This window comes from Giraffa tippelskirchi, chromosome 12 (assembly GCF_054371585.1).
Source record: "Giraffa tippelskirchi isolate mGirTip1 chromosome 12, T2T-mGirTip1v1.2.pri, whole genome shotgun sequence".
Lineage (NCBI taxonomy): Eukaryota > Metazoa > Chordata > Mammalia > Artiodactyla > Giraffidae > Giraffa > Giraffa tippelskirchi.
The window spans coordinates 102,303,427-102,327,489 of record NC_137286.1 but is presented as its reverse complement, the minus strand read 5'-3'; the positions used below and the strand labels follow the sequence as shown (position 1 = coordinate 102,327,489).

The window sequence follows — 24,063 nt, the reverse complement described above, 5'->3', positions numbered from 1 at the left end:
CAGCTGTTTCTGGCAGGCAGTTGTGAAATAGCTACCCCATCCGGTCACGTGAATTCACGTTGCACAATTTACAGCAAGGTTCTGGTCAACCAGAATATGAACTAGTCAGGATGGTGGGGTGGCTGCTCTGCCTGCAGCGGAAAGTTTAAAGCAAATAAACAATACATTCAAGTCTCCAAACCAACCTACTGAACCTAAAGAACATCATTTCTTATAGGTAGTGTGCATGTGTGTGTGTGTGTGTGTGAGTGTGTGCGTGCACGTGTGCGCATAATCATGTCTGACTTGTCCAACTCTTTGCAACTCCCCCCCATGGACTGTAGCCCACCAGGCTTCTCTGTCCATGGGATTCTCCAGGCAAGAATGCTGGAGTGGGTTGCTATTTCCTTCTCTAGGGGATCTTCCCAACCCAGGGATTGAACTTGGGTCTCCTGTATTGCAGGCTGATTCTTTACCGTCTGAGCCACCAGGAACCTTATTGAACATTACTGAGGTATAATTTACTTTGCAGGGTTATTAAGAGGATAAAATAAGTTGATATAGAAAGCACTTTGTAAACTGTAAAGTACTGTTTCTTTTTTTTTTGGTTTGGGAAGAGCACTGAACAGGAAGTAACACAAAAATCAATCTGATAATCACCCAGAAGACATTAGCTAAGCCTAAAAGGAATAGTCTTGGAAATAAGAATTTCTAGTATTTTAAAATATGAGTGTTAACTGCTGGTCAAGCAATCATTGATTATCCTACAGGGAAAAACTGTAAGCAGTGCTATAAACAAGACTCTATCTGCTTTGAAGAACTTACAAAGGAGTTAATCATCTAGGTGTACTTCAGGACATTTGTGTTATTACAGATGGAAACTTGGAAAATGGGAGATATTGAAGGACCCATGAAAGTATCATAAACTAATTTAAAATGCATATGGGTTAGCACATTTTTCAATTTCTTTGCAAGGCTGGCTTCATGACTATGGCATATCATTGGTTAATCTCATACTGTATTAAATATATAGCTTAAAATGATTTTTTACAAGTGAAAACAAAATTCTGTGGTCACTGAATTCAACTTTTATTGAGGCTATAATGAGGAATCAAACTGTCCCTGTCCTCAAGGGACTCATTTGCAAGTAGGGGAACAAATTTTACAAGACAAGGGAAGACGCTTGGAGGGCAGTGCCCACAGAGAGCTGGGGGAGCCCTGCAGGGACTAGGGGGACGGCTGGGCCGGTGGGGGGGGAGGCGGGCTGCGGGGAGTAGAAACGTTTGGAAGCCATATGGAGCAAGTGGAAGCTTTGCCTTGGCTGAGACTTGAAAGTTTCAATGCAGGGAGGGAGGGAGGAAGGCCCAGTGGAACACTGCGTGCAGACAGGAGGCAGGAATGTTTTCAGGGACCACAGAGGTCCTGGGATACGAGTGTAAGGCAGTAGGAAATGGATTACTTTTCACAGAAATAAGGAATGAATATTGGCTCTATAAGCACTAATTAATTTGCATCATGACTGGCTGTCTACTTGGTGTTTACATTTCTTTAGGAACTATTTGTATTCTTTTTTTCCAATGTTATGGAAATATTATAATTGATGAAACATATTAGGAAAAATGTAAACGTATTCATTAAAGTGCTTCTCTCGTAAGGATTTTGCAGCTACTGAAAGCTTTGACTACCACTCAGTACTCTTGCCTGGACAATCCCATGGACAGAGGAGCCTGGTAGGCTGCAGTCCATGGGGTCGCAAAGAGTCAGACATGACTGAGCGACTTCACTTTCACTTTTCACTTGCATGCATTGGAGAAGGAAATGGCAACCCCCTCCAGTGTTCTTGCCTGGAGAATCCCAGGGACGGGGGAGCCTGGTGGGCTGCCGTCTATGGGGTCGCACAGAGTCGGACACGACTGAAGCGACTTAGCAGCAGCAACACCTTAATACCACTAACACCTTAATACCACTAACACCTTGATGAAACAAAGCATTACCCGAGTAGAGGAAAATTATAAAGGCTTGAAACGTCTATAGTTTTCCGATCAGTGACTGACTCATCATAATTTTCAACAGTTATGCCTTCAAAATCTTTGAGAGAGGTCAGAAATCCATTGTGCAGATGGAGAAACTGAAGCAAACAGGATTCCTCTTGGTCTCATTGTGAGAGACCAGAGTACATCAGGGAGATTATTGCTTTTGATCATACCAAGTTTCTCAGGCTGTTAAGTTTCCATTTGTTTTGTAAATCCCAAAGTGGAAGGTGTTTTGAGATTTCTTCTTCCGTCTACTGGAAATACGTCACTTGATCTTCATAAAGAGCTCAGAGTGCTTGGTACTGTAAGAAGCTAGAGCAGGGACTCTTTCTCTAAGAATTTAGAAGAAAGGACTGGCAGCATTGATTATTCATGAAGTCCTGATCGTGGAGCTAGTTTAGATCCTTCAGAAGTCAGAGCATATGATATGTGCATTTGGATTTTTTTTTAATCACAATTAATCATCTGTCCGAAGTGTCTTCGCTGGATTCTTCTTGTATAAGAAGGACATAGCTTCCCGAATTCCTGCTGACGTACTTGACAACACTGCCAAAGCAAATGAGACATTTAAACCCTGTGATTAAGGCACTACGTAAATAATCTGTATTCTACCTTTTCTCTTGTTACATGATTTTTTAATAAATTATGCAAAGAAGGAGGGTACCGGTTATTTCGAATCTAGCAGACTTTTTATGCATAGATTTCTGAAAATATTAATAAAAAAACTACATGAGTTCTACCTCTTCCAGATTCCTAAGATGTCCATCTCCCACTGTCTACTCTGTGTAGTCCCCACAAAATATTATAAGCTATTAGTGAAGTTCATGTTTCACGCCTATAACTGAAACTCGGACAGAAGACATCTAGACATAATTAAAATAGCAGGTAATTTTAATTTAAAAAATATCGAACAGATTTAAAAAATAAAACTTAGAAGAGCATCTGCATTTATATTAAAAGCATTATTAAAAGGATAACAACCTTTTATCTCTCGGCACTAATTTTTCCAATTATAAAAGTAATATGTGTCCACAACAGAATACTTCTTAATATAATGAAGGATAGAATTTAAATGAGCCATTATTCTGCTTCCCATGTAATACAGTTCTTATAAAGTCATTTTTCACCATATGGATGCACCACCATTTATTTAACCAATTCCTATCATCAGCCATTTTAGTCATTAAAATATTTTGCCATAATGAACTTTTTATATATAAATTTTTGACATTGCTGATCATTTCCTTAGGGTAAGATTCTAAATGGAATCACTGGTTCAAATGCCATGAACTTTTTTGGGGAAACTTTTGATACGTGTTCATGAATTGCTTTCCAAAAATGATAATGCCAGATAACACTACTCCCAGCAAAGAACAAGGTTGCTGGTCTCATCAAGTGCTCACTGGCTCAGCATGGAGTTTCAGTATTGCCAATTCAACAGGTGAATAGCCTCCTTCTAAAAAGGTATCTGGTAAGAACAGCTTTTCATCACAGTTACAGAGGATTGGTAAATACTACTGTCACCCAGCCTCTACAGATCTAAGTATCAGCATTTCACTGAGAGAGATGTGCTGAAGTCCTGCTCGGAATAAGGTGCCTGCCCACCCTTGAAGGAGTTAAGAGCCTGTGCAGACAGGCTCTGTTCTCCCTCCCTCACAGCCACAGCCCACAGCGCTCAGGGGGGCAAAGATCCCAGGCCCTGTGCCCCACCTTACACCCCCCTTTCCTGTTTTCAGCCGCGTGAGACCGGCAGGCCCAGCAGAGGCCAGTTGAAGGGCTCTTGGCTCAAGGCTTGAGCCTCACAGAACGTGTCAAGTATACTTGCTCGTGCGTTTTCACAACCACTTACCTAGATGGCTTACACTTTTTGTTCATTGAAAGGAAGAGGAGGAAACACGTTATTTCTCACGAGTCTGTGCCTCTGGTCCTTTTATTCTATGTACTGTTGATAAATAGAATTCTGTACTTTGCATTTATTTGGATATTTACATTTAAAAAGGAAATCATTAAATAAGCCAACTCTCGGGAAAGGAAAGAGAATTCTTAATATCCAGTGCATTCTATCTGCTCTTATCATTTACCCAAGAATCTGTATTAAAGTATATCTTCTCAGAGCAATCTTTGACCTTCAGGGGATAACATACTATAGGAAATCATAGTTTGACTATATATTCGTATATGTGAATATATATATTCTTAGAATATATATGTGAATATATATATATTGAGTATATATATGTATATTGAATATACATATTGATATATATTCTTAGGCACTAATTTCCTCAGTTGTTCATTTAAAGATAAGGGGTAGCTTCTCAGAGTCTCTATCTAATCCAGTCTTTCTTCCTTCTAGTCCTGGAAGGCCATGCCACTATCTCTTTCCTCCTAAGTCTCCAAAAGCATTTACAGATGTCATCGTGTCTAAAAGTTCTTAAGAAAAATACATTCTGAGGCAACACTTCAATGGATCTATGTTATTGTATTGGTGAAGTCAGGGAATTCGTTCAATCCATCTAGACTTTGATAAAAGGATAAAAAAAAAATAATGACCTACCATAGACTGATGGCTGGAATCAGTAATAAAACAGCAGAGAGCAGAAAGACGAAGCCTTTGTACCAAGCAACAGTGGCTGAATAAATTCCGTTGAAAGTAGAAACTGCAGTGATTCCACCAAGTGTTTCTAAGAAAGCAAGACAAGCAAACATGGTGCCTGTTTGGGGTCGGGGTGTGGAGGGAAAGAGAGAAAAGCCTGAGTTACAAAACAACAAACAAAAATAACACAGAAAACTGCAAACATGAGGGCGCTGCCTGGTAAAGGAGGGAGTCACCCATTTTGTGGGTGAAGAAATTGAGGTCAAGAGTTCTCCTTGGACCTGACGAGAGAGGAGCTGGAGTCAGTACTTCCAGGATCCACGGGGCAAAGCTAAAAAGCACCGGCTGCTTAGGCATGTGGAATCAGCTGTGTGTCTGCCCCGACCACAGCCTCAGACACAGAACCACCTGCCCCTGAGGTTCCTCCTGCCACTCTTGGTCCCTGAGCTAATCTGTGACACAGCTGTGAGGCAGGATGGCTCCCTGAGGGCAACATCCAGGTCAGGTCAGATCTGGCAAGAGTGACAGGCAAGGCAGAGAGATATAATCTTATCACATGTGCCTGCGTGCTAAGTCGCTTCAGTCATGTCTGACTCTTTGTGACCCTATGGACTGTAGCCCTCCAGGCTCCTCTGTCCTTGGGATTCTCCAGGCAAGAATACTGGAGTGGGTTGCCATGCCCCCCTCCAGGGGATCGTCCCAACCCAGGGATCTTACGTCTCCTGCATTGGCAAGTGGGTTCTTTACCACTAGCGCCACTTGGGAAGCCCTTGGGAACCTCATCATACGTTCTGAAATTTGAATTTGATCCCTTCCTCTAGAGTAACAAAAATATCAGTTACACCAGTTTCCTGTTTGACTCGTCCAGTAACTACATCACTGCCGTGTGCTCTAGTGAAGGTAATGCCATAGGCTGATATTAAGTGATTCTCTAAAACATACTTTTCTGTCTTAACCTGCTTACAACTGTCTCCCCTTGGAGGGGACTCTGCTCTCCTTCCTGCTTGCTACACCCCAGGCATGGGAAAGGGCAGGCCCTGGAGCATTGCTCAAGAAGCCTGAAATGGCTTCGGGGTCAGCTCAAGCTCACAGTCAGAGAAATGGTCATTATGCCACAAGTTTTGGGTCCTGTCTGGAATCCAAGACCATGTTGACTGAAGAGTTAAACCTCCAAAAGACAGTTGAGCATTTTGATGTCCTTTTCTTCCTCTTGGTCAAATTTCGCATCACTAAGAACACCATGGCTGTTCTCAGCCCCTGGCTTCAGTGGTATAAGTTCCTACAGTTTCTGCAGACCCTTCTTTCTTCTTTAGGCTGCTGTGTTTGTTCCCTACTTTGCCGAGTTTCCTTTTCCATGATAAACTGTAATGAATTTTCCTTATAGACAGTGCAAATTATGTAAATGATTGTGCTTAATTGGACTGATAAGGAAGGAAAAAGCAAGCTTGAGGATCACCTTTCATAGCTGGATTATAGTTTATGTGTTTAGCCTCTTATTTTCCCCATGGTCTTGCTCTTTTAGACTGTGTGTTGATTTCTGTCTATTTAAATCTTCACTCTATTATACACATTCTGGTGTGTGTGTGTGTGAAGTCGCTTCAGTAGTGTTCCACTCTTTGCATCCCTACGGACTGTAGCCCGTCAGGCCCCTCTCCATGGGATTTTCCAGGCAAGAGTACTAGAGTGGGTTGCCATTTCTTTCCTTCTCCAACATATTCTCATACATTGCTTCAGAGTCTTCATTGAACAACAGGACATATGTTCCTAAAACAAACCTCTCTCTGCAGAATGGTAGGTTATCAGAGATAACCTACCTTCTTTTGACCACAGTGAAAGTTCTGCCCATGTCAAGTACACATTTGCTTTGTTCACTGCTGTGTCCCCAGGGTCTAGCCGTGCTGGCACACGGTAGACATTTAATACATACTTGTCAAGTGATTGAATAAAAGCTTCATTCAAGGGCACAGTTATCCATCATCATGTAGCATATGGACTTAATGCCTCCATGATATTATAAGGTTATACAGGATATTATGATATTTATGATAATAAAGGAAGTCAGTTTAATTGGAAACAAGGTCTCCTAGTTGTCTAACTACATCATTGTTTCATTTTATTTCTGATCCCTTGCTGAAGCCAGGGATGGTGCCATGGTGCTAATCCTATTACACAGTGGCTTGAGTCTTTTCTTGTCAGAAACTCGGTCAGGCTGTGCAAACAAACAACTACCCTCTCATGAAATAGCTCTAGTTTCTTGCTGCATCTCCCTGAGTAGTACAATTTGTTTAATAGTTACCAAAGATAAATTGATTAAATAAAAGCACAATGGAGTTTGTTTCCTAAACTTTTAAAAAATCCAATAGCTGTCAAAACTCGTCTGTTTTTACTGGGTCCTATATATTAATGTGGCTCAGCTGGTAAAGAATCCACCTGTGACGTGGGAGACCTGGGTTCGATCCCTGGGTTGGGAGGATCCCCTGGAGAAGGGAAAGGCTACCCACTCCAGTATTCTGGCCTGGAGAGTTCCATGGACTTTATAGTCCATGGGGTCACAAAAAGTTGGACACGACTGAGCGACTTTCACTTTCACTTTCATGTATTTATCAAATTTCAAGGAGTACACAGGGTGCTCTAGCGATGAATTGCACAGCTGTTTGGAGCACAGAGATCTCAAAATAATTAGCAAAAGTCAGTTTCCTCCTCTTTTTCACATAAGGTATTACAATAGAAATAGGGAGAAACACCTGAAAACCTCTGTAGCACTTCCCTTCTCAGGTTATTTTAAGGTGCCTAGTGTTTTCACAAAAATATCCATTTTTAGAAGTAATGAAGTACGGAAGTACGTTCAGTTTTATACATTTCAATACCATCAGAAGGATTTCTTCATTTGCAGTTAAGAACAAAATGACTCTACTATCCTGGAGCAATGGAATCACAATGGAATTGACAAAGTTATTTCAACTCAGAATAAAACATGCCAAAATGCAAACTACACATTTTGAAATGTCATGGTATTTAATAATATGAAATCACTTCTTAAAAGAGTTGATAAATAAACCAAGCTAAACTAAACCAAAGTAAATAATACATTCTGACAAGTCTATTGTAGTTCTAAATCAAAGCAGGTTGATATTTCTTTTTGTTTCCTGAACAGCTTTATTGAAATATAATTCACATAATATAAAACTCACCCCTTTAAATTGTACAGTTCAGTGGTTCTTCGTATGTTCACAGAAACTGGGCAACCATCACCACCATCTAATTTTAGGACATTTTCATCTCCCCAAAAGACTCTTTGTGCCCATTAGCAGTCACTCCCTTTTCTCTAGTCCCTGGGGAAGCACTGGTCGAATTTCTGTCTCCATGGACTTGCCTATTCTGGAAATTTTGTGTAAATGGAATCATATTTATATAATAATATGTGGCCTTCTGTGACCAGCTTCTTTCATTTAGCACAATGATTTCAAGGTTCATTCCTGTTGTAGTGTATATCATGACTTCATTTCTTTTTATTGTGAAGTCATATTCCGTGGGACAGACACACCTCATTCTGCTTATGTGTTCACCAGTTCATGGACATTTGCACTGTTTGTACTTCTTGGCTATTATGAATAATCCTGCTATGAACATTTGTGCTGCAAGATTTTGTGTGGACATATGTTTTCATTCCTCTTCAGTGTATACCTGGGAATGGAATTGCTGAGTCATATGGTAACTCTATTTAACCTTAACAGGAGCTATCAAACTGTTTTGTTAAATGGCCACATCATTTTAGATAATTTTCTCACCAGCAGTGCATGAGGGTTCCAGCTTCTCCACATCCTCATCAATGCTTCTTAGGTCTGTCTTTTTCATTTCACCCATCCCAATGGGTCTCAGTGTGGTTCCGATTTGCATTTCCCGGATGGCTAATGATGCTGATCATTTTTCATGTGTTTCTTGGCCATTTGTACATCTTCTCTGTAGATGTTAGTTCAAACCCTTTGCCCATTTCTTAATTGGGTCGTCTTTTTATTGCTGAGTTTTAGTATATTTTGGACACAATTTCCTTATCAGACATATGATTTGCAAGTATCAATATATTTTCCCATTCAGTGGGCTGTCCTTTCCCTTTCCCTTTTTTTTCTCTCTCTCTCTCTTTCCTTTTTATTTTTTTAAGTATGGAAGTATGGTAAAACATTTACAGGAGACTTGGAAAATACAGAACAAAGTTACATATTTTTTTCACTTTCCTGATGGTGTCCTTTGAAGCATGAAAGTTTTTAATCTGGATGAAGTCTAATTTATCTGTTTTGTTGTTGTTGTACTTTTGGTGTTGTATCTAAGAAACCGTTACACAATTCAAGGAAGCAGCTAGGTTTTTACATACTGTAATTTTTATATTACTAAGTGATTTTCCAATTACTCTGCATCACACAATCAACAAACATCTGTGTGAATATACAGCTACATCTTACGCGTGGAAAAGAATCAAGAAATATATTTTTAAATTTATTGAATTATGCAATCTTCTGCAGTGGGGCAGGGCATGTCCAGAGCAAGCCCTCCGAAGCACCAGGCCCTGGGCAGGGGCTCTCTTGCCTGAATATCAGCTCTTCCTAACATAGACCTTACCACTTGATTCAAAAGGAGTTCTGTGCAGAAAAAGGGTTGAGAATATTCTGAAGAATTAAACACTGATCGTACACAGCTATGAGGTGGTACAGATTATAGAGTCATTCTGTTCCTTAAGCAAATTAGACTCACCTTGCTCAGTAGAACGAACCACTTTTGATATCATGGACCGTAGAACAGAGAGCGGCATGACAGTGAAGAGAAACGGCAGCCTGACTGTGAGAGGAAGAGATAACAATTAACTGGCTCTATCAGGAAACTCAGGGTCAGTTTTAAGCCTGAAACACTTTCCCTCTAAATAGTTCATTTTCTCTAAGCATCCTGATTCATTGCTTCTAATGACTGAATTAGTTAATGGAAGAATTCTGCTTAATAAAGGAAGACAGACAATGGACAGGTCAGTTTAAGATGAGTTTACTTTCTGCAGATGTAGAAAACAAACTTAGGGTTCCTGGGGGTAAGGGGAGAGAAGAAGGACGAATTGGGAGATTGGGACTGAAACATACACACTACTAGACATAAAATAGATAACTAATAAGGACCTACTGTAGAGCACAGGAAACTCTACTCAACACTCTGTAATGGCCTATATGGGAAAAGAATCTAAAAAAGAGTGGGTATATGTATGTATTTGTACCACAGATTCACAATAAGTTTTTTGTTTGTTAATAAGTTTTTTGTTTGTTTTCTGTTTTTGCTCTTTCAGACTCGGCATTTTTAGTGCTAGCATTCTTTTATTGATCTACTCATTGGCAAACTGGTTCCTTATCTAGTTGGTTGTTCATCTTTGTGGCTGAAAAATGTCAGGAACACAAATTGCCTCTGTTCTTAAATTCTGACCCTTAAGAGTCAGTAGCGTTTTTCATTATAAGATAAAACAGTAAGATATTACATTTGCAGATCACTGTAAAGTTCTCACATATATTAACTGACTTTGACCTTGGCAATTCCAAGGGAGATAGGGAGAAGGACCTGTCCTTTTCTGAACTCTTGGCATTGTGCTAAGTGATTTACAGTTATCTCTTCTAATATTCGTGACAATCCTCTGAATCAAGCACCACGATGACCATTTTAGAGATAAAAAAATTAGGGCTCAGAGCAGTTCAGTAACTACCCTAAGATCACCTGGCTCTGCAGATGGAAATTAAGCCCAATTCTGCTTGGTCATCCTGCCTCCCCGCAGGGTAACAAGAGGTTAATACTGCCTTTGTAGAAAAAGACTAAATGGACATCTCCTGAGGTCTCACTTTACAGATCCTTTAACCTTTGCCAGTGCAGTATTTTCACTCAAGCCTTACAAAAACCACTGATGGGGTGCAGGTAGTTAAGGAAACAGTCCAGCCTGCCAGAAAGTGATTCATTAAAAGTCAATTCATGAAATGACCAATTTGCTGAAATTTCAATTTGCAAAGTCTTCTTGAATACATCCAGACGAGTTCGGGCACGTTCAGAGTGGTATGGTCAGAGGCTTGAATATACTCAGTGAATATTTTTCTTATAAATCTTTTGAGCAGCCTTTACATAATAGTCTTATTTTTTTTTAAATCTAAAGTAGCCTTCTTAGTAGTGCTTAAGAAATATTTAAGTTGGTGAATGTTACATTGAAGAACTGATTCACAAGAAGAAGTTTCCTCAAGACAATTTTTGGGCAAATATGCAAATTTAGAAAATTGTGGTTATCGAAAAAAATTGTTTTAAGTCAGTTGTTTTTCAGCTTCTGGCAAATTTGCTTTTAACAAATTACCTTAATTAAACTAGAATACATTAAATAGAGAATTTTATATTAAAGTTTCTCAACCATCAGACTGCATTCATTTTATATAAACATCAAATATGAAATTCTAGGATATACTTGTAACTTACCTAAAAACATCATCAATGTTGTTCTGGCAAAAGCAGTCATAGCCATGCCCACCATGGTGGTAAAAGTTCCTATGAAGGCCATGTGAATATCTTCCATACAGTAAGAAAAAAGCCATATTCCCAGGAAACTGCTGAAGAAAGTGACACTACCCAAAGCTGATCCGTAACCTATTAAAACTTCATCCCAGCAGAGCGGCGAATCCAATTCATAAAGGACAAAAATGGGGGAAACGCCAATGGTCACGAAAAAGTAAGTGATCATCGTGAAAAGCAGCAAACAGCACAAGGACCGCTGCTCACCAGAAGCATTTTTAAAAAGCATGTACGTTCGGTGAAATAGGTTTTTGAAGGCTTCAGTCCACGATACAGAAATATTCTGAGATGAAGACTCTTTCATCGAATCCTCAAGAAAAAATAAAATGTAAATCAAGTTCACAGAAAGAGCCACGGTAACAATTAAAAAGGACCACACAAAACCTAATCCTCTGATAAAATAGCCAGAAGACAATCCTGTTAATCCACTAACAACTCCAAACAGGAAGTCAATTATGGCAATTCGAATCGTTCTTTGTTTTTTTCCTTTACATTGATCAACTATGTAGGCAAAAGAGGCTCCCAGAAGTGTGGTATAATTGCCAAAAAGTGCACCAATGAAGGCAGATGCAATCAGAAGCTGGATTGGAAGGGCAAAATAGGAGAGCAGGCAGAGCCAAGCACTGTTTGCAAGAGCGCCGAGAGAAGACAAAATCAGAGGGAATTTCCTTCCTCCATGGTCACTGTGTGACAGAAACACGAACGTAGACACGAGACCGGGAATTAACCCACTTATGTCCAGCTGCAGGTTGAAAAGAGACACTTTTTTCTGGACTTCCTGCAAAGAAAAAGAAGACAAAGTGTTCACAGAGGTTTTTACAATGTGCCTGAAAATATTTTGATATAGATTTTTCTTGAAAACTCAAGCAAGAGCTGGTAAGTCAGGGATGGGGAATTTATAGTGCATGAGTTTTTTGTTTTTGTTTTTTTAAAAATATTTATTTATTTGGTTGCCCTGGGTCTTAGTTGTGGCAAGCTGAATCTTTGATCTTTGTTGCACCGCGTAAACTCTCAGTTGCAGGTCCCCCAGTATTGGGCAAGAAGTTTCAGCCACTGGACCACCAGGGAAGCTCTCAACTTAAATCTTTATCCAGTTCACAATGCAAAGATCAAAAGCTGATATAATCATCAATGCTCAGTCATAATGTTCAAGCACCACAGTGGAGACATTGACCCATACAAATAAAATGTGTGTATTGGTGTATGTCTGACTTACATCAAGGATCCACAGAGCCCAAGGCCTCAGGGACTGGCCATGTAATGACTTCTCTTTCTTCTGTGGACTTCCCTGATAGCTCAGTTGGTAAAGAATCTGCCTGCAATGCAGGAGACCCCAGTTCAATTCCTGGGTTGGGAATGTCCCCTGGAGAAGGGATAGGCTACCCACTCCAGTACTCTTGGGCTTCCCTTGTGGCTCAGCTGGTAAAGAATCCGCCTGCAATACAGGAGGCCTGGGTTCAATCCTTGGGTTGGGAAGATCCCCTGGAGAAGGGAAAGGCTACCTACTCCAATATTTTGGCCTGGAGAATTCCACGGACTGTACAGTCCATGGGGTCGCAAAGAGTCAGACACGACTGAGCAAATTTCATTTTCTTTCACTTTCTTCTGTGGACAGTTCGCACTAAGAGATCGTGTTCTAAAGGAAAAAGGATACCTTTTCCATGATACATCTTTCTGTCTACTCTAAGAGAATGAATATCACATGTAAGTGTCATATTTGACAGATTTTTATTTAGGTAGAGCTCAGTTGTCCTTTTTACATGTGTCTCCACAAGTATTCCTGTATTTACTAAAAATTAAAATAAAACCCAAAGAAGAGTTCTGTATTGACTAAAGATGGTAGTGTGCCATGAACTAAGGAGTGAGATAAACTCTGCTTTCCTGAGGCCTGACACAACTATGAGCACACGGATTGGCGGACACAACCATCATTGCACTAGTTATTTAATGGAAAGAACTTGGGGTGATTTAAAAGCATTGTCTTCTTGCCTCTTTTCTGTATTCTCCAAATTTTATATTAAGGCTGGGTGCCATTTTTATAATGGTAATGACTAAATTCAGTTTAAAGGCTTTCCACATGGCACTAGTGGTAAAGAACCCACTTGCCATTATGTCTCATTGGCAAGGCATAATCAGAAACAGGTTCAGTCCCTGGGTCAGGAAGATCCCCTGGAGGAAGGCATGGCAACCCACTCCAGTATTCTTGCGTGGAGAATCCCATGGACAGAGGAGCCTGGGGGCCTATAGTCCATGGGGTTGCAAAGAGTTGGACACAGCTGAAGTGTCTTAGCACACATGCAAACTCATTTAAAAAAATGTATTCATGTCATATTTAGAAGGCACCCTAAAAACCTGATGAACCACAAAAATATCAGATACTGAATTAATTTTTAAATAGTGAGCCTATTTTTATTTTTATATATTTATACAATTCAAGCCATTCTATATTGCCAAAACTTGAGTCATCTTGGCTTCTAACCTTTCCCTTCACCCATGTCCCCCAACACAGTCTATCCTGCCCGCCCCTCCTCCCCCCCAGTCTTTCTCACGCCTTTATCTTCTTGATGGTCCCATAATTGCCATGTGAACAACTCCCATTGGTTTTCCTCTCCACTACTCTGGCATCTCACTGGTCTCTTTACTCAGTTCACATGTAACACCAATCTTATCACTCTGCAGATCACAGACCCGGATGCTGGGCACATCTCCCAGGGCACACTGTCGGTGTGTCTCTCACCTCTCAAAGCTGAAGTGTCTCCCCAGTCTGCCTGAGAAAGCCCACGCTCCTTAGCCTGGTACCTGAAGTCCCTGAGATGTGACCTGGCCCCACTCCTCTGCATCATGCCCACTCACTCCCAGTACAGTCTATGTTCCAGGCACCGTCCACAGTCAGTCCTGCTTGGATTTCCCTGAAATTCCCAAACCTAGGTCATTACTCCTCCTTCCGAAGCTTCTCACATGACAGTTATCATCCCCTAGCAGTACTTTCTGTGTAATGATTAAGAGCTTAAGCTCTGGAGTCAGAGGAACCTGGATTCCATCCAGTCAGTTCTGTACACAGTAGTTAGTTTTGGGTGATCTTTATGGCTGATTTGAGTTGTAGTATACAACATTGTAAAAAATAAAAAAATAATTTAAATTAAACAGAAGGACAGAGGACAGTCCTGTTAATCCACTGACAATTCCAAACAGGAAGTCAATTATGGCAATTCGAATCATCCTTTGTTACTTTTCTTAACATCGATCAATTATGTAGGCAAAAGGGACTCCCAAAAGTGTGGTTTAATTGCTAAAAAGTGCACCAATGAAGCGGAGAAGGCAATGGCGACACATTCCAGTACTCTTGCCTGGAAAATTCCATGGACAGAGGAGCCTGGTAGGCTGCAGTCCCTGGGGTCGCTAAGAGTCGGACACGACTGAGCGACTTCACTTTCACTTTTCACTTTCATGCATTGGAGAAGGAAATGGCAACCCACTCCAGTGTTCTTGCCTGGAGAATCCCAGGGACGGGGGAGCGTGGTGGGCTGCCATCTATGGGGTCGCACATAGTTGGACACGACTGAAGCAACTTAGCTGCAGCAGCACCAATGAAGGTAGACACACATCAGCTCACGTCACTCCTCTCATCATGAGCACGTCAGCTCATGTCACAGTCCCTCAATGACTTTCCTTCCACTGGAGTGAATGCAAACTCCTTGCAGATGGTGGTGGAGGGCGGGGGGCAGCCCCGCAGCACAGATTCTGCAAACCTTCAGGCTACTTGCTGTTCTCTCCGCTCGATGGATCAGCACACAGCTTACTTCCTTAATTCAGAACCACCTCCTCAGATAGGCCTTCCCTGACCACAACTCCAACTAAAGCAATCCCACTGGCACCTCACCCAACGCTCCAGCCCCTCATCCTGCTGTTTTTCTCCCTAGAGACTCACCACTCTTTGACAGGACATGATATGTTACTCTATGTGTGCATTGCATGACCTCCCTACTCCAGCCTAAGCTCCCAGGGCACGTGTGGAACCTTGTTGTTTCACCACAGTATCACTAGCTCCAAGAACAGTGCTTCCAGGTAGGTACTCAATAGACAGATGGATGACATGAATGAACCATCAAGTAAAACAGGCATCTGTAACTTGCTGTGTGTGATCCCGACCAAATTACTTAATTCCAGAGCTTCTCCATCTAACGAGAGGGATTGTCAACAGTCCCGATCTCACAGGCTGCCAGGAGACTTAAAATTAAATATAAGCTGCTCCGCACAGGGCCCTCGTACAGTCAGTGCTAAATCACTCTTTCCTGTTTCATCACTAGATGCATTCCCTATACTAGAATAAATTTCTTGAGCACATCTTGGTACCTCCTACAGACATAGGAGCCATCAGGTAAGTATTTACTGAATAAACAAACAAAAGAAACAGTTATCTTTTAATCAACTCCTCAACAAAACATTCCAGTTTGGGGTTCTCCTCCCTTTTCCACACCTCCTCCTATATCCTGTTCTCCTCTCCTTTCTATCCACTGTCATTCCAACCCAGTCTTTTACACAGACTGCTCTCATCTGCAACCCATGTTTTGAAATGCAGATTTTTAACAAAGCAAACTCAAAGCATCTGTCAACCATAAATGTTGAGACAGAAGAAATCCTTGTGTGTCTGTATGTTTTAAACTCTGGAGAATTATAATTATATATCATATAAGGGTAGATGTTAGAAATCAAGTGAAAAAAATGCTATTTCCTATAGAAGATGGAACAGGATAACAATATACTGAGACAGGAGAAACTAAGGAAAGTACTGTCAGTTTTAAGGAAGTCACAATTTCATAGGCTAAAAGGTATATATTAATTTCAGTTGAGTAGAAAATATTCCTTATCTGCTGGTAACAAGAGACTGTGTTAGTTAGTAAAAGGTTTATAAACAAATTCCTGAGCAAGAACAACTACAGGATCTGCGGGGTAACCTGAAGTTTCCCCTCCCAGTTTAGAGGTTTGTCTCTTACTTTTAGGGGTACAGGAGCAGTCCACAAACCTCTCAACTTGCACGTGGCCAGGACACACCTAGGGAGCTGGGCCAGTGTGATGGCCACTCAGGAAATGGGCAACATGTGTACTTGGATTTAAAGAGGGGAGAATATTCTCTGAAAAGCTGAATAGGGCCAGGGAGGGGGCCAGAAGGAAGTGCTCTTCCGTCCTAAGGAGCAGGTGGTGAGGAGGTTGCCACACCCCGTCCCAGTTGTGGGCGGGGTGGTGTCCAGTTCCTCAATTTGAGAAAAAAGCACCTGAAGCTCCAGTGCACTGACCGTAAACCAAGGTATCCAGGGCATCCAGTCTCTTGACTATTAATTCAATGAAACCACTGTCAGTCAGTGAAAAAGTTTGGCAAAAATCTTCAAAATGAGACCCCCGCTCTGGGCAGCGAGGGGCTTTCAGCAGCTGGCCCAGGCGGGAAGTGGGGCCAGTACTCATGACCACACAGTCACAGAGGCCACTGCGGCAGCTGGACCGAGGCCCCTCTCCCCTCAGCTGGAGGGCGAGGGCAGCAGACTTTTCAGACCCTTGAGTCCTCCCCTCCTCCACCCCCGCTCTGCTCCCAGGGCTTGGGTGAAGGAACACAGAATCAAATGCAGAGACTGATGCGCCTCTGGAAATCTCTCACTCCCTGGCAATGACATCCATGTAACAGGAAACATTCTTTTTTGTTTGTTTGTTGGCCTTGGCATGTGGAACATCCCTGACCAGGGATCAAACCCGTGGCCCCCACAGTGAAAAACACAGAATCTTAACCACTGGACCGCCAGGGAAGTCCAAAGAAACATTCTTGAAGGGAGACAAAACCAAGAGAGAGACCCTTGGCCCTTCTGTTTTTATGACCTCCTTCTAGGCCAGAAATTTGATATCCACATGGCTGTTCGGAAATAATCTGTCCTTTTCTCCGACGGTGCAGGTGACCCAGAGTCCCTTGACAGTTTTTCCCTCTTTTGACTGGGGAGGCAGCGCCACTCTTTTGCCTCTCTTTCCAAGCAGAAGAGTTCAAAGCTCCTAAGTTGTTTCTCAGGCATTGTTGCTGGGGGCGGGGAATTTCCCTATCTGGCTGCTCTCTCCTTTGCATTTGGACATTGGCAGACTCTGTTAAGAACTGCCTGAGGGAGAAGGACACTGGCAGTGTCCCTCCTGGGGGTGGAGGGTGGATGGGGAGAAGGACAGGCTCTACCTGGCGGGACAGTCTCATTGCTCTCAGAGCACAAGTGGGTGCTCTCCACCCCCCACACCCCCATACAGATGCTCCTCAGCATTTGGGGGGTCAAAGCTGATTTGATAACACCAAATGGTGGAAGACACATGCCACTCATACGCCATGAAGGACACTGGCCTGGGGCCCACAGTCTTCAGGGATGGGCTACTATCTGGGGTCACCGAAAACTGGGTCAGGTGGGCAGTGGAAAGAGGCGGGGGGAGGGGGCAAGGGAAAGATAGGACTCATGTTTCACTCCACCTGTGTCCACTGAGCACTCAACCCAGCCTGCCCTGCCCGACTTTCAGGCTTTCTGTGGGGAAGGAGGAAAGAGGCAGCCACAGAGAAGAGGAGACTGCACTGAAATCTTCTGAGAGAAAGGAGAAGAGCCAGCATCACAGGAGAAGAAAGGGGTTTTAAGGAGAAGAGGCAGATTAAAGGTGTCAGGGAGCTTCAAACAGAAAGAGAACTGAATAAAGACTCTTGGTTTGGGACTTTGGGGTTTTAGGGTGACCCTTCAGAGATCAATGTATGATGAGAGCAGTATCCTCCTTCCTTTAAAACCCCGCTGCACATTCCTCTTTTAATACACTTTAGGGCTATTTTCACGTCTTACCTCCTGGAATGCAAAAATCGGGCTGCTTTTATTCTTTGCACACTCAGAAGTATTGCTCTCAAGTGCAATGCTGTAGTTGCCCGTTTCCTCCCATATCCTCCTGTACACATATTGTGTCATCAGTGGGCTGTTCAGAGTCAGAGCGAATACGCTAAGGAAAATGACAGGTTCTACAAATGGAATCTTCATCTTCCTTGGGTAGAGAGCTGGAGTTCTATTAAAGAGAAAAGGAGAGAATCAGTTGCACTCTTATCAGAGCGGCTAGGTTTTCAACGATGGGGAAGTTAGGGGCATTTTGTGGAGTAAACAAGCACACTAGGGAACAGAAAGCAGTAAGCACTTCCGAAGAAAATAACTTTTCCTGGTACTCAGTAAACCTGAGACTGTCATACTTCTCATTTTAAAGAGTTGGACCTTTAAAGACTCAAGATGATTAACTTGGACCTTTAAGAACTCAAGGGACCTTTAAGGACCATTAAGTATGTTAGTCACTCAGTCTTATCCGACTCTTTGTGACCCCATGGACTGTAGCCCTCCAGGTTCCTCTGTCCATGGAATGCCCCAGGCAAGAGTACTGGAGTGGGTTGCCATTCCCTGCTCCAGGAGATCTTCTTGACCCAGGGATTGAACCTGGGTCTCCTGTATCCGTAGGCAGATTCTTTACCATCTGAGCCACCAGGAAAACCCAAGGACCCTAAGAAGATTCTTTAAAATAGTCTTAATAAGTTGTCTCCCACTTGGGCGATCCAGTGATCACACTATAACCCCCACGTTGTATACTGCCAGCTGGTTTTCATAAAGGAAAAGTGAGGTTGCTCTTGGGACACGACAGTTACGTAATTGTTTATTATTGCTTTGGCTGCTGGTGAACAGCGGGCAGGAAGGGGGCCTTTAAAGAAGCAGCTCGCAGTCGTAATAAGGGGTTGTTTCTTTTGTTTAACTCACCCCACGGTCACGGTCTTCCTGCCAGGCTGCTGGGCGCGGGTCTGACCATTGTCAGGGCCCGGAGTCGTGGGGGGCTGTCTCCTTTTGGGGCGGGGGACGGGGGCTCTCCGCAGCGCCTCCTGGGCAGCAGGTGCGCACGGAGGCTGGGTCTGCGCCGCCGCGCTGGGGTGGGAAGGGGAATGAAAGTCCGTTTAATTCGACCAAACGCACCTGCTCGGGAAACCTCAAGCCCTTATTGTAAAGCAAACCAAGAAAGCGCCCTTCCGCGTCCAGAGCGACAAGCGCGACAGTCCACCGCGCAGCCCTCGCTCGGCTCCGGCGCGGCCCTGTGTGCGATCTCGGCCCGGCGGGTCCCGGGGCCCGCGCGGGGCAGCCGCTCCTGCGCCCACGGCCGGCTGTCCCTGGGTCCCCAGCCAGGCCTGTGCGCGCGGTGACTCAGCGGCGTCGCCCGTCCCGGGGACGCGCCTCTGGGGTGCTAGTCCCCTCCTCACCCCCGCCGCTGGGGCGGGCACTGTCCTGCTTTCCTGCGATTGGGCCCCCTGGCAAGCGCCCCCGCGGGGATTGGTCTGCTCCGACGCCACTCTCGAGCGCCCGCCCCCAGAGGCCCGCCCATCCCCGCGGGTCCCTCTCCACCCCCCCACCCCCCCCCCCGCAGCCTTCTGCAAGTTCAAGGACTGTGGATAGAGAGCGTTTCTGGGACCGAATAGCGCTTTTCACGGGAGCACACAGGAGATCTGTTGCAGAAGTGACATTCTGGGGTGCAACCCCCCCACCAGCAGCCCAGTGGGTTGGGCAAGTGCCCTGGAAAACGCGGAAGAGGGGCGCCGGGTAGGGGCGCCCGTGGAGGGTGCAGGAGAGGGAGTGCTCCTAGCAGTTAGCTCGGTCGAGAGTGTGGTCGCTGGTTCTTCCTGGTGGTACGACCTTGAGCTAATTATTTCATCTCTGTGAGCTTCCATTTATCTGTCAAGCGGACAGAAGAGTCTCACAGGATTGTATTGCTGAAACCCTTGAGGTGGACACAGAGCATAACCCTGGAGCAAAGCGGGGATTGCACGTTCCCTCCAGCGAACCCACCAGGAACACCCTTGAAGATGAACCAGCTGGATTTACTACTTGTAAGGGGGAGGGATGCATACGCAGGGGACCAGGAGGGATCAAAAGCTATCTTTTCCAGGGCAGAGGTCTCCAGGAAAGAAGTGTCCTGGAATGGAGGGAGAACCAGGGTAAACCGTTTGGGCGACCCGGATCAACCTATTTAAAACCAGACTCACAAAACAGCTTGACTCATAGACCACAGAAACCTCCTGACTTTACCCCTAAGAAAACTGAAACCAAAGTAACTGTGTTATTTGTCAACGACAAATTGGCACTTGCCGTCTACCTCTACAAGGACTGAATCATCTGTTGCTGCAGCTTCTGACCTTCAACACCCCTGAAGGAGTTCAAGGTGGAGAGAAATGAGGCATTCTGTGCTGGGGGTGGGAGTGGCTACTGGCAAGACAGGTCTTCAGATAGTTAGATATTTTCAGGAGAAGACTTTATGAGCCCAATTCTGATATCTCCTCATATCTAGAAAAGGACTAAAATCCATGATGACTGTGCCTCATGACTAGCAGAAACGTTCTGGGAAAATATGTGCTTAATTGCCTGTGCATGCATGCATGCTCAGTCACTTTAGTCGTGTCTGACCCGTGTCTGACTCTTTAGGACCCCATGAACTGTAGCCTGACAAGCTCCTCTGTCCGTGGGATTCTCCAGGCAAGAATACTGTAATGGGTAGCCATTCCCTTCTCCAGGGGAATCTTTCCCACCCAGGGGTGGAACCTCAAATTACACATATACTGTCCTTCCTCCCTACCTCTTCCAAGCATTTTCTCAGAGCTATCTGAGGTGCTGCCTCCTGGGCTGCAGTCTTCATTTTGCCCCCAATAAAACTTAACTCAAAACTCTCACATTGTGCTTTTTTTTTTTTTTAAGTTGATGTATTCTTCCTGGAACATATAGTTGCCGTCTTCTAGTCATCTACTCAGAGAGATAAGAAAAGGACTCTAGTTGGAATCCAGGCCCTACTACGGCTCATCTTTCTTCCTTCATTTTCCTGATAGAAAATGAGTGGAGTTGTTAAGGGCAGGGGAGTGGTTAAGAAGGCAATTTGGAAGTTAAAGAAGGAGATCTTATTTTCTTTTTAAAAATTTATTTATTTATTTTATTTTTGATTGCCCTGAGTCTTCAGTGCTGCACAAGGGCTTTCTCTAGCAGTGGCAAATGAGGGCTACTCTTCCTTGCCATAAGCGGGCTTCTCATTGCGGTGGCTTCTCTTGGGGAGCACAGGCTCTAGGTTGCAGGGGCTCAGTATTTGTGGCGCACAGGTTTCAGGTGCTCTGCCGCATATGGGATCATCCAGACTGGGGATCTCCAGACCAGGGATCAAACCTGTGTCCCCTGCATTGGTGGGCAGATTTCTACCCATTGTACCACCAGGGAAGTCCAAGAAGGAGACTTTATAAAGGCGAAGCTCTGATGTATGCATGTGCCCTGGGAAGGTGAAATGTATCCTCTTATCTTTCTCCTTGGCAGTTGCTCCCACCATTGCTCAGTATTTACTGCCCTTCTCCAGGCCACTGCACTCTCCAAGGCTATAAAAACAGGGCGATCACACCACCTTCTCTGTGCCACTGATGGGACGTGAGCCCTTAGGTATTTTTAAATGAAAGTAACTATAACTTGTGTTGTCAGCATTCACACCGTCCTGCCCAACCAGATGGGTTATTTTTTATTTTATATCTCGTGTAACTCTGACCATAGATTTCTAACCTGCAGAAAACCTTCAAGCTGAGGGAAAAAAGTAGGGCAAGAGAATAACCCTGACAGTGAGAAGAGAAAGGGGAAGGGGGAATAGGGAAAAAAAGAAAACTTTTAAGAGGGAAAAGTTTTTGTTTTGTTTTGCTTTTAATTGGAGTATAGTTGATTTATAGTGTTGTGTTAGTTTCAGACATATGACAACGTTTCTCAGTTATACATACACATATCTCCCCTCGTTTTTAAAGTCTTTTCCCATGCAGACCTTCACAGAGGATTAAGGAGAGTCCCTCCCTGGGTTAGACCTTTTTTTCTTTTTAAAAGAAGTTTATTTCTTTATTTGGCTGCACCTACTGGGTCTTAGTTGCAGCATGTAAGAACTCTTAGTTGGGGCATCTGGGATCTAGTTCCCCAACCTGGGATCAAACCTGGGCCCCCTACATTGGGAGCATAGAGTCTTAGCCCTTGGTCCACCAGGGAAGTCCCAAGGGGAAAGTCTTATATCATCACCTTCCTTGGCTTTTCTCTCTCCCCACAGTCCGTTGAGTATATAACAGGGTAAAGCCAGTCGTTACCCCCGACCAGTGCCTTCTGTAATGGGCAGAATAGCGTCTGTGTTAAAGAGGCCAGGTCCTCGTTGATGGCACCTGAGCACAGATTACCTTGCATGGCTGCAGGGACCTTTCAGTATATGATGTTTCTGGATGGCCACGGTGTGATCGCAGGGGTCCTAACAACGGAAAGAGGGACATCAGAGAGTAACAACCAGAGAAAGAAGATGCTAAACTTCTTGCTTTGGACTTTCCAAGTGGCACTAGTGGAAAAGAACCTGCCTACCAATGCAGGAGACTTGAGAGATTTGGGTGTGATCCCTGGGTCCAGAGGATCCCTGGAGGAGGGCATGACAACCCACTCCAGTATTCTTGCCTGGAGAATCCCATGGACAGAGGAACCTGGTGGGCTGCAGTCCACAGGGTTGCAAAGAGTCAGATGTGACTGAAGTGACTGAGCACACACAACTCTTGGTTTGAACACAGAGGAAGTATACATAAACGAAGGAACACAGTTGGTATCTAAAAGGTGGAAAAGGTCAGGAAACTGGATTATTCCCTTAAAGGCTCCAGAGGGAATGTAGCCCTGCTAGCACTTTGGTTTTAGCCCAGGGAGATCCATTTCAGACATCTGACCTCTAGACCTTAAGTGAATAGATTTGTGTTGTTTCAAAAAAAAAAAAAAAAGGAAAAGAAAACCTTCCGGTAATCCGAACAGGTAATCTGCAAGTATTCAGGACAAAACTAAGCAGAACTTCTTATTAATGAGCTTTTTTGTTTGTTAGCCTTTCATTTTCCTTCCCTAAATTGTCTGCTCCCCACTGTATTGGGCTTCCCTGGTGGCTCAGATGGTAAAGAATCTGCATTGCTGGAGACTTGGGTTCAATCCCTGCATTGGGAAGATCCCCTGGAGAAGGGAATGGCTACCCACTCCAGTATTCTGGCCTGGAGAATTCCATGGACAGAGGAGCTTGGCAGGTTACAGTCCGTGGGGTCACAAACACAACTGAGTGACTTTCATTTTCTTTTCCACTGTATTCCCTCCCCCACTGTGTTCCATGCTCACTCCACCCAGACCTGGGTTTCATCCTGGACTCCCTGCTCCAGGGTATTCCTCCAGAGATGCTCACTCAGACGTGATGATTGTGCTATATTCAGTCAACAGCTTGAGGGACTGGTTTCGGCTCCAGTGTGTAAAGAACTTGGAAATTGTCACTCTTGTCCTTAGAGCAAAAAGAGCTGAAGGAGCTGGAAATCAGTGCTTTATCTTGTGCCCTTCAGAGCCCCAGGGCACAGGGCACAGCAACATCGTATGATCTGGCGAGTCAGGAAAGCCCAGATTACAGTCAAGATCTCCTTAGCTAGACAGAAGGTGCCGGAGTTTCATGCTGGCAGGAGCATGTGATGGCAATTTTGATGAATTGCTGGAGGCTGAGTGTGGACTAGCCCGAGAGTAAGAAGCTCCTGGGGTCTGTCGCCTAAGGGGGCTCCATGCTTTTTTGTTTGTCTACAGGAACCCCACTGGTTTCTCTCAATGAAGAATCCAAAATGATTTCCTTATGTCTCTGGCAGAGGGGCAGGGGTGCGGGTGGGGGCGGGGAGGATTCTGAAATATGCCTAGAGCATCCTTGAAGGCCTACCTCACCTGAGGGAGGAAGAGCAAAGTTAATAAATGCTTGTGAAGGTCACAGCCCAGGGACATGGGTCCAGTTGAAAGACTGCTATTGAATCATAAGATTATATAAGCA

General features: G+C 43.9%; 1 protein-coding gene across 4 annotated transcripts; it reads right to left on the bottom strand.

The window, feature by feature from the left end:
- Positions 1 to 1,047: 1,047 nt before the first annotated feature.
- Positions 1,048 to 19,426, bottom strand: SLC46A3 (solute carrier family 46 member 3). 4 transcript variants are annotated; one of them, XR_014071088.1, is made up of 7 exons: positions 18,966 to 19,426; positions 18,021 to 18,234; positions 11,086 to 11,956; positions 9,355 to 9,438; positions 4,570 to 4,726; positions 1,850 to 2,558; positions 1,048 to 1,706 (listed from the first exon to the last, which is right to left on the bottom strand). XR_014071088.1 is itself a non-coding variant. In XM_081549340.1 (6 exons), exons 2-6 carry the CDS (start codon positions 18,207 to 18,209, stop codon positions 2,474 to 2,476), a joined length of 1,386 nt encoding a protein of 461 aa, XP_081405466.1. In that variant the 5' UTR covers positions 18,210 to 18,234; positions 18,966 to 19,426; the 3' UTR covers positions 1,048 to 2,473. The 4 variants fall into 4 exon arrangements, 2 of the variants coding, with proteins under 2 accessions (XP_081405466.1, XP_081405465.1); XR_014071087.1 differs by having other exon boundaries at positions 19,176 to 19,426; XM_081549340.1 differs by having other exon boundaries at positions 1,048 to 2,558.
- Between the last annotated feature and the right edge of the window lie 4,637 nt (positions 19,427 to 24,063).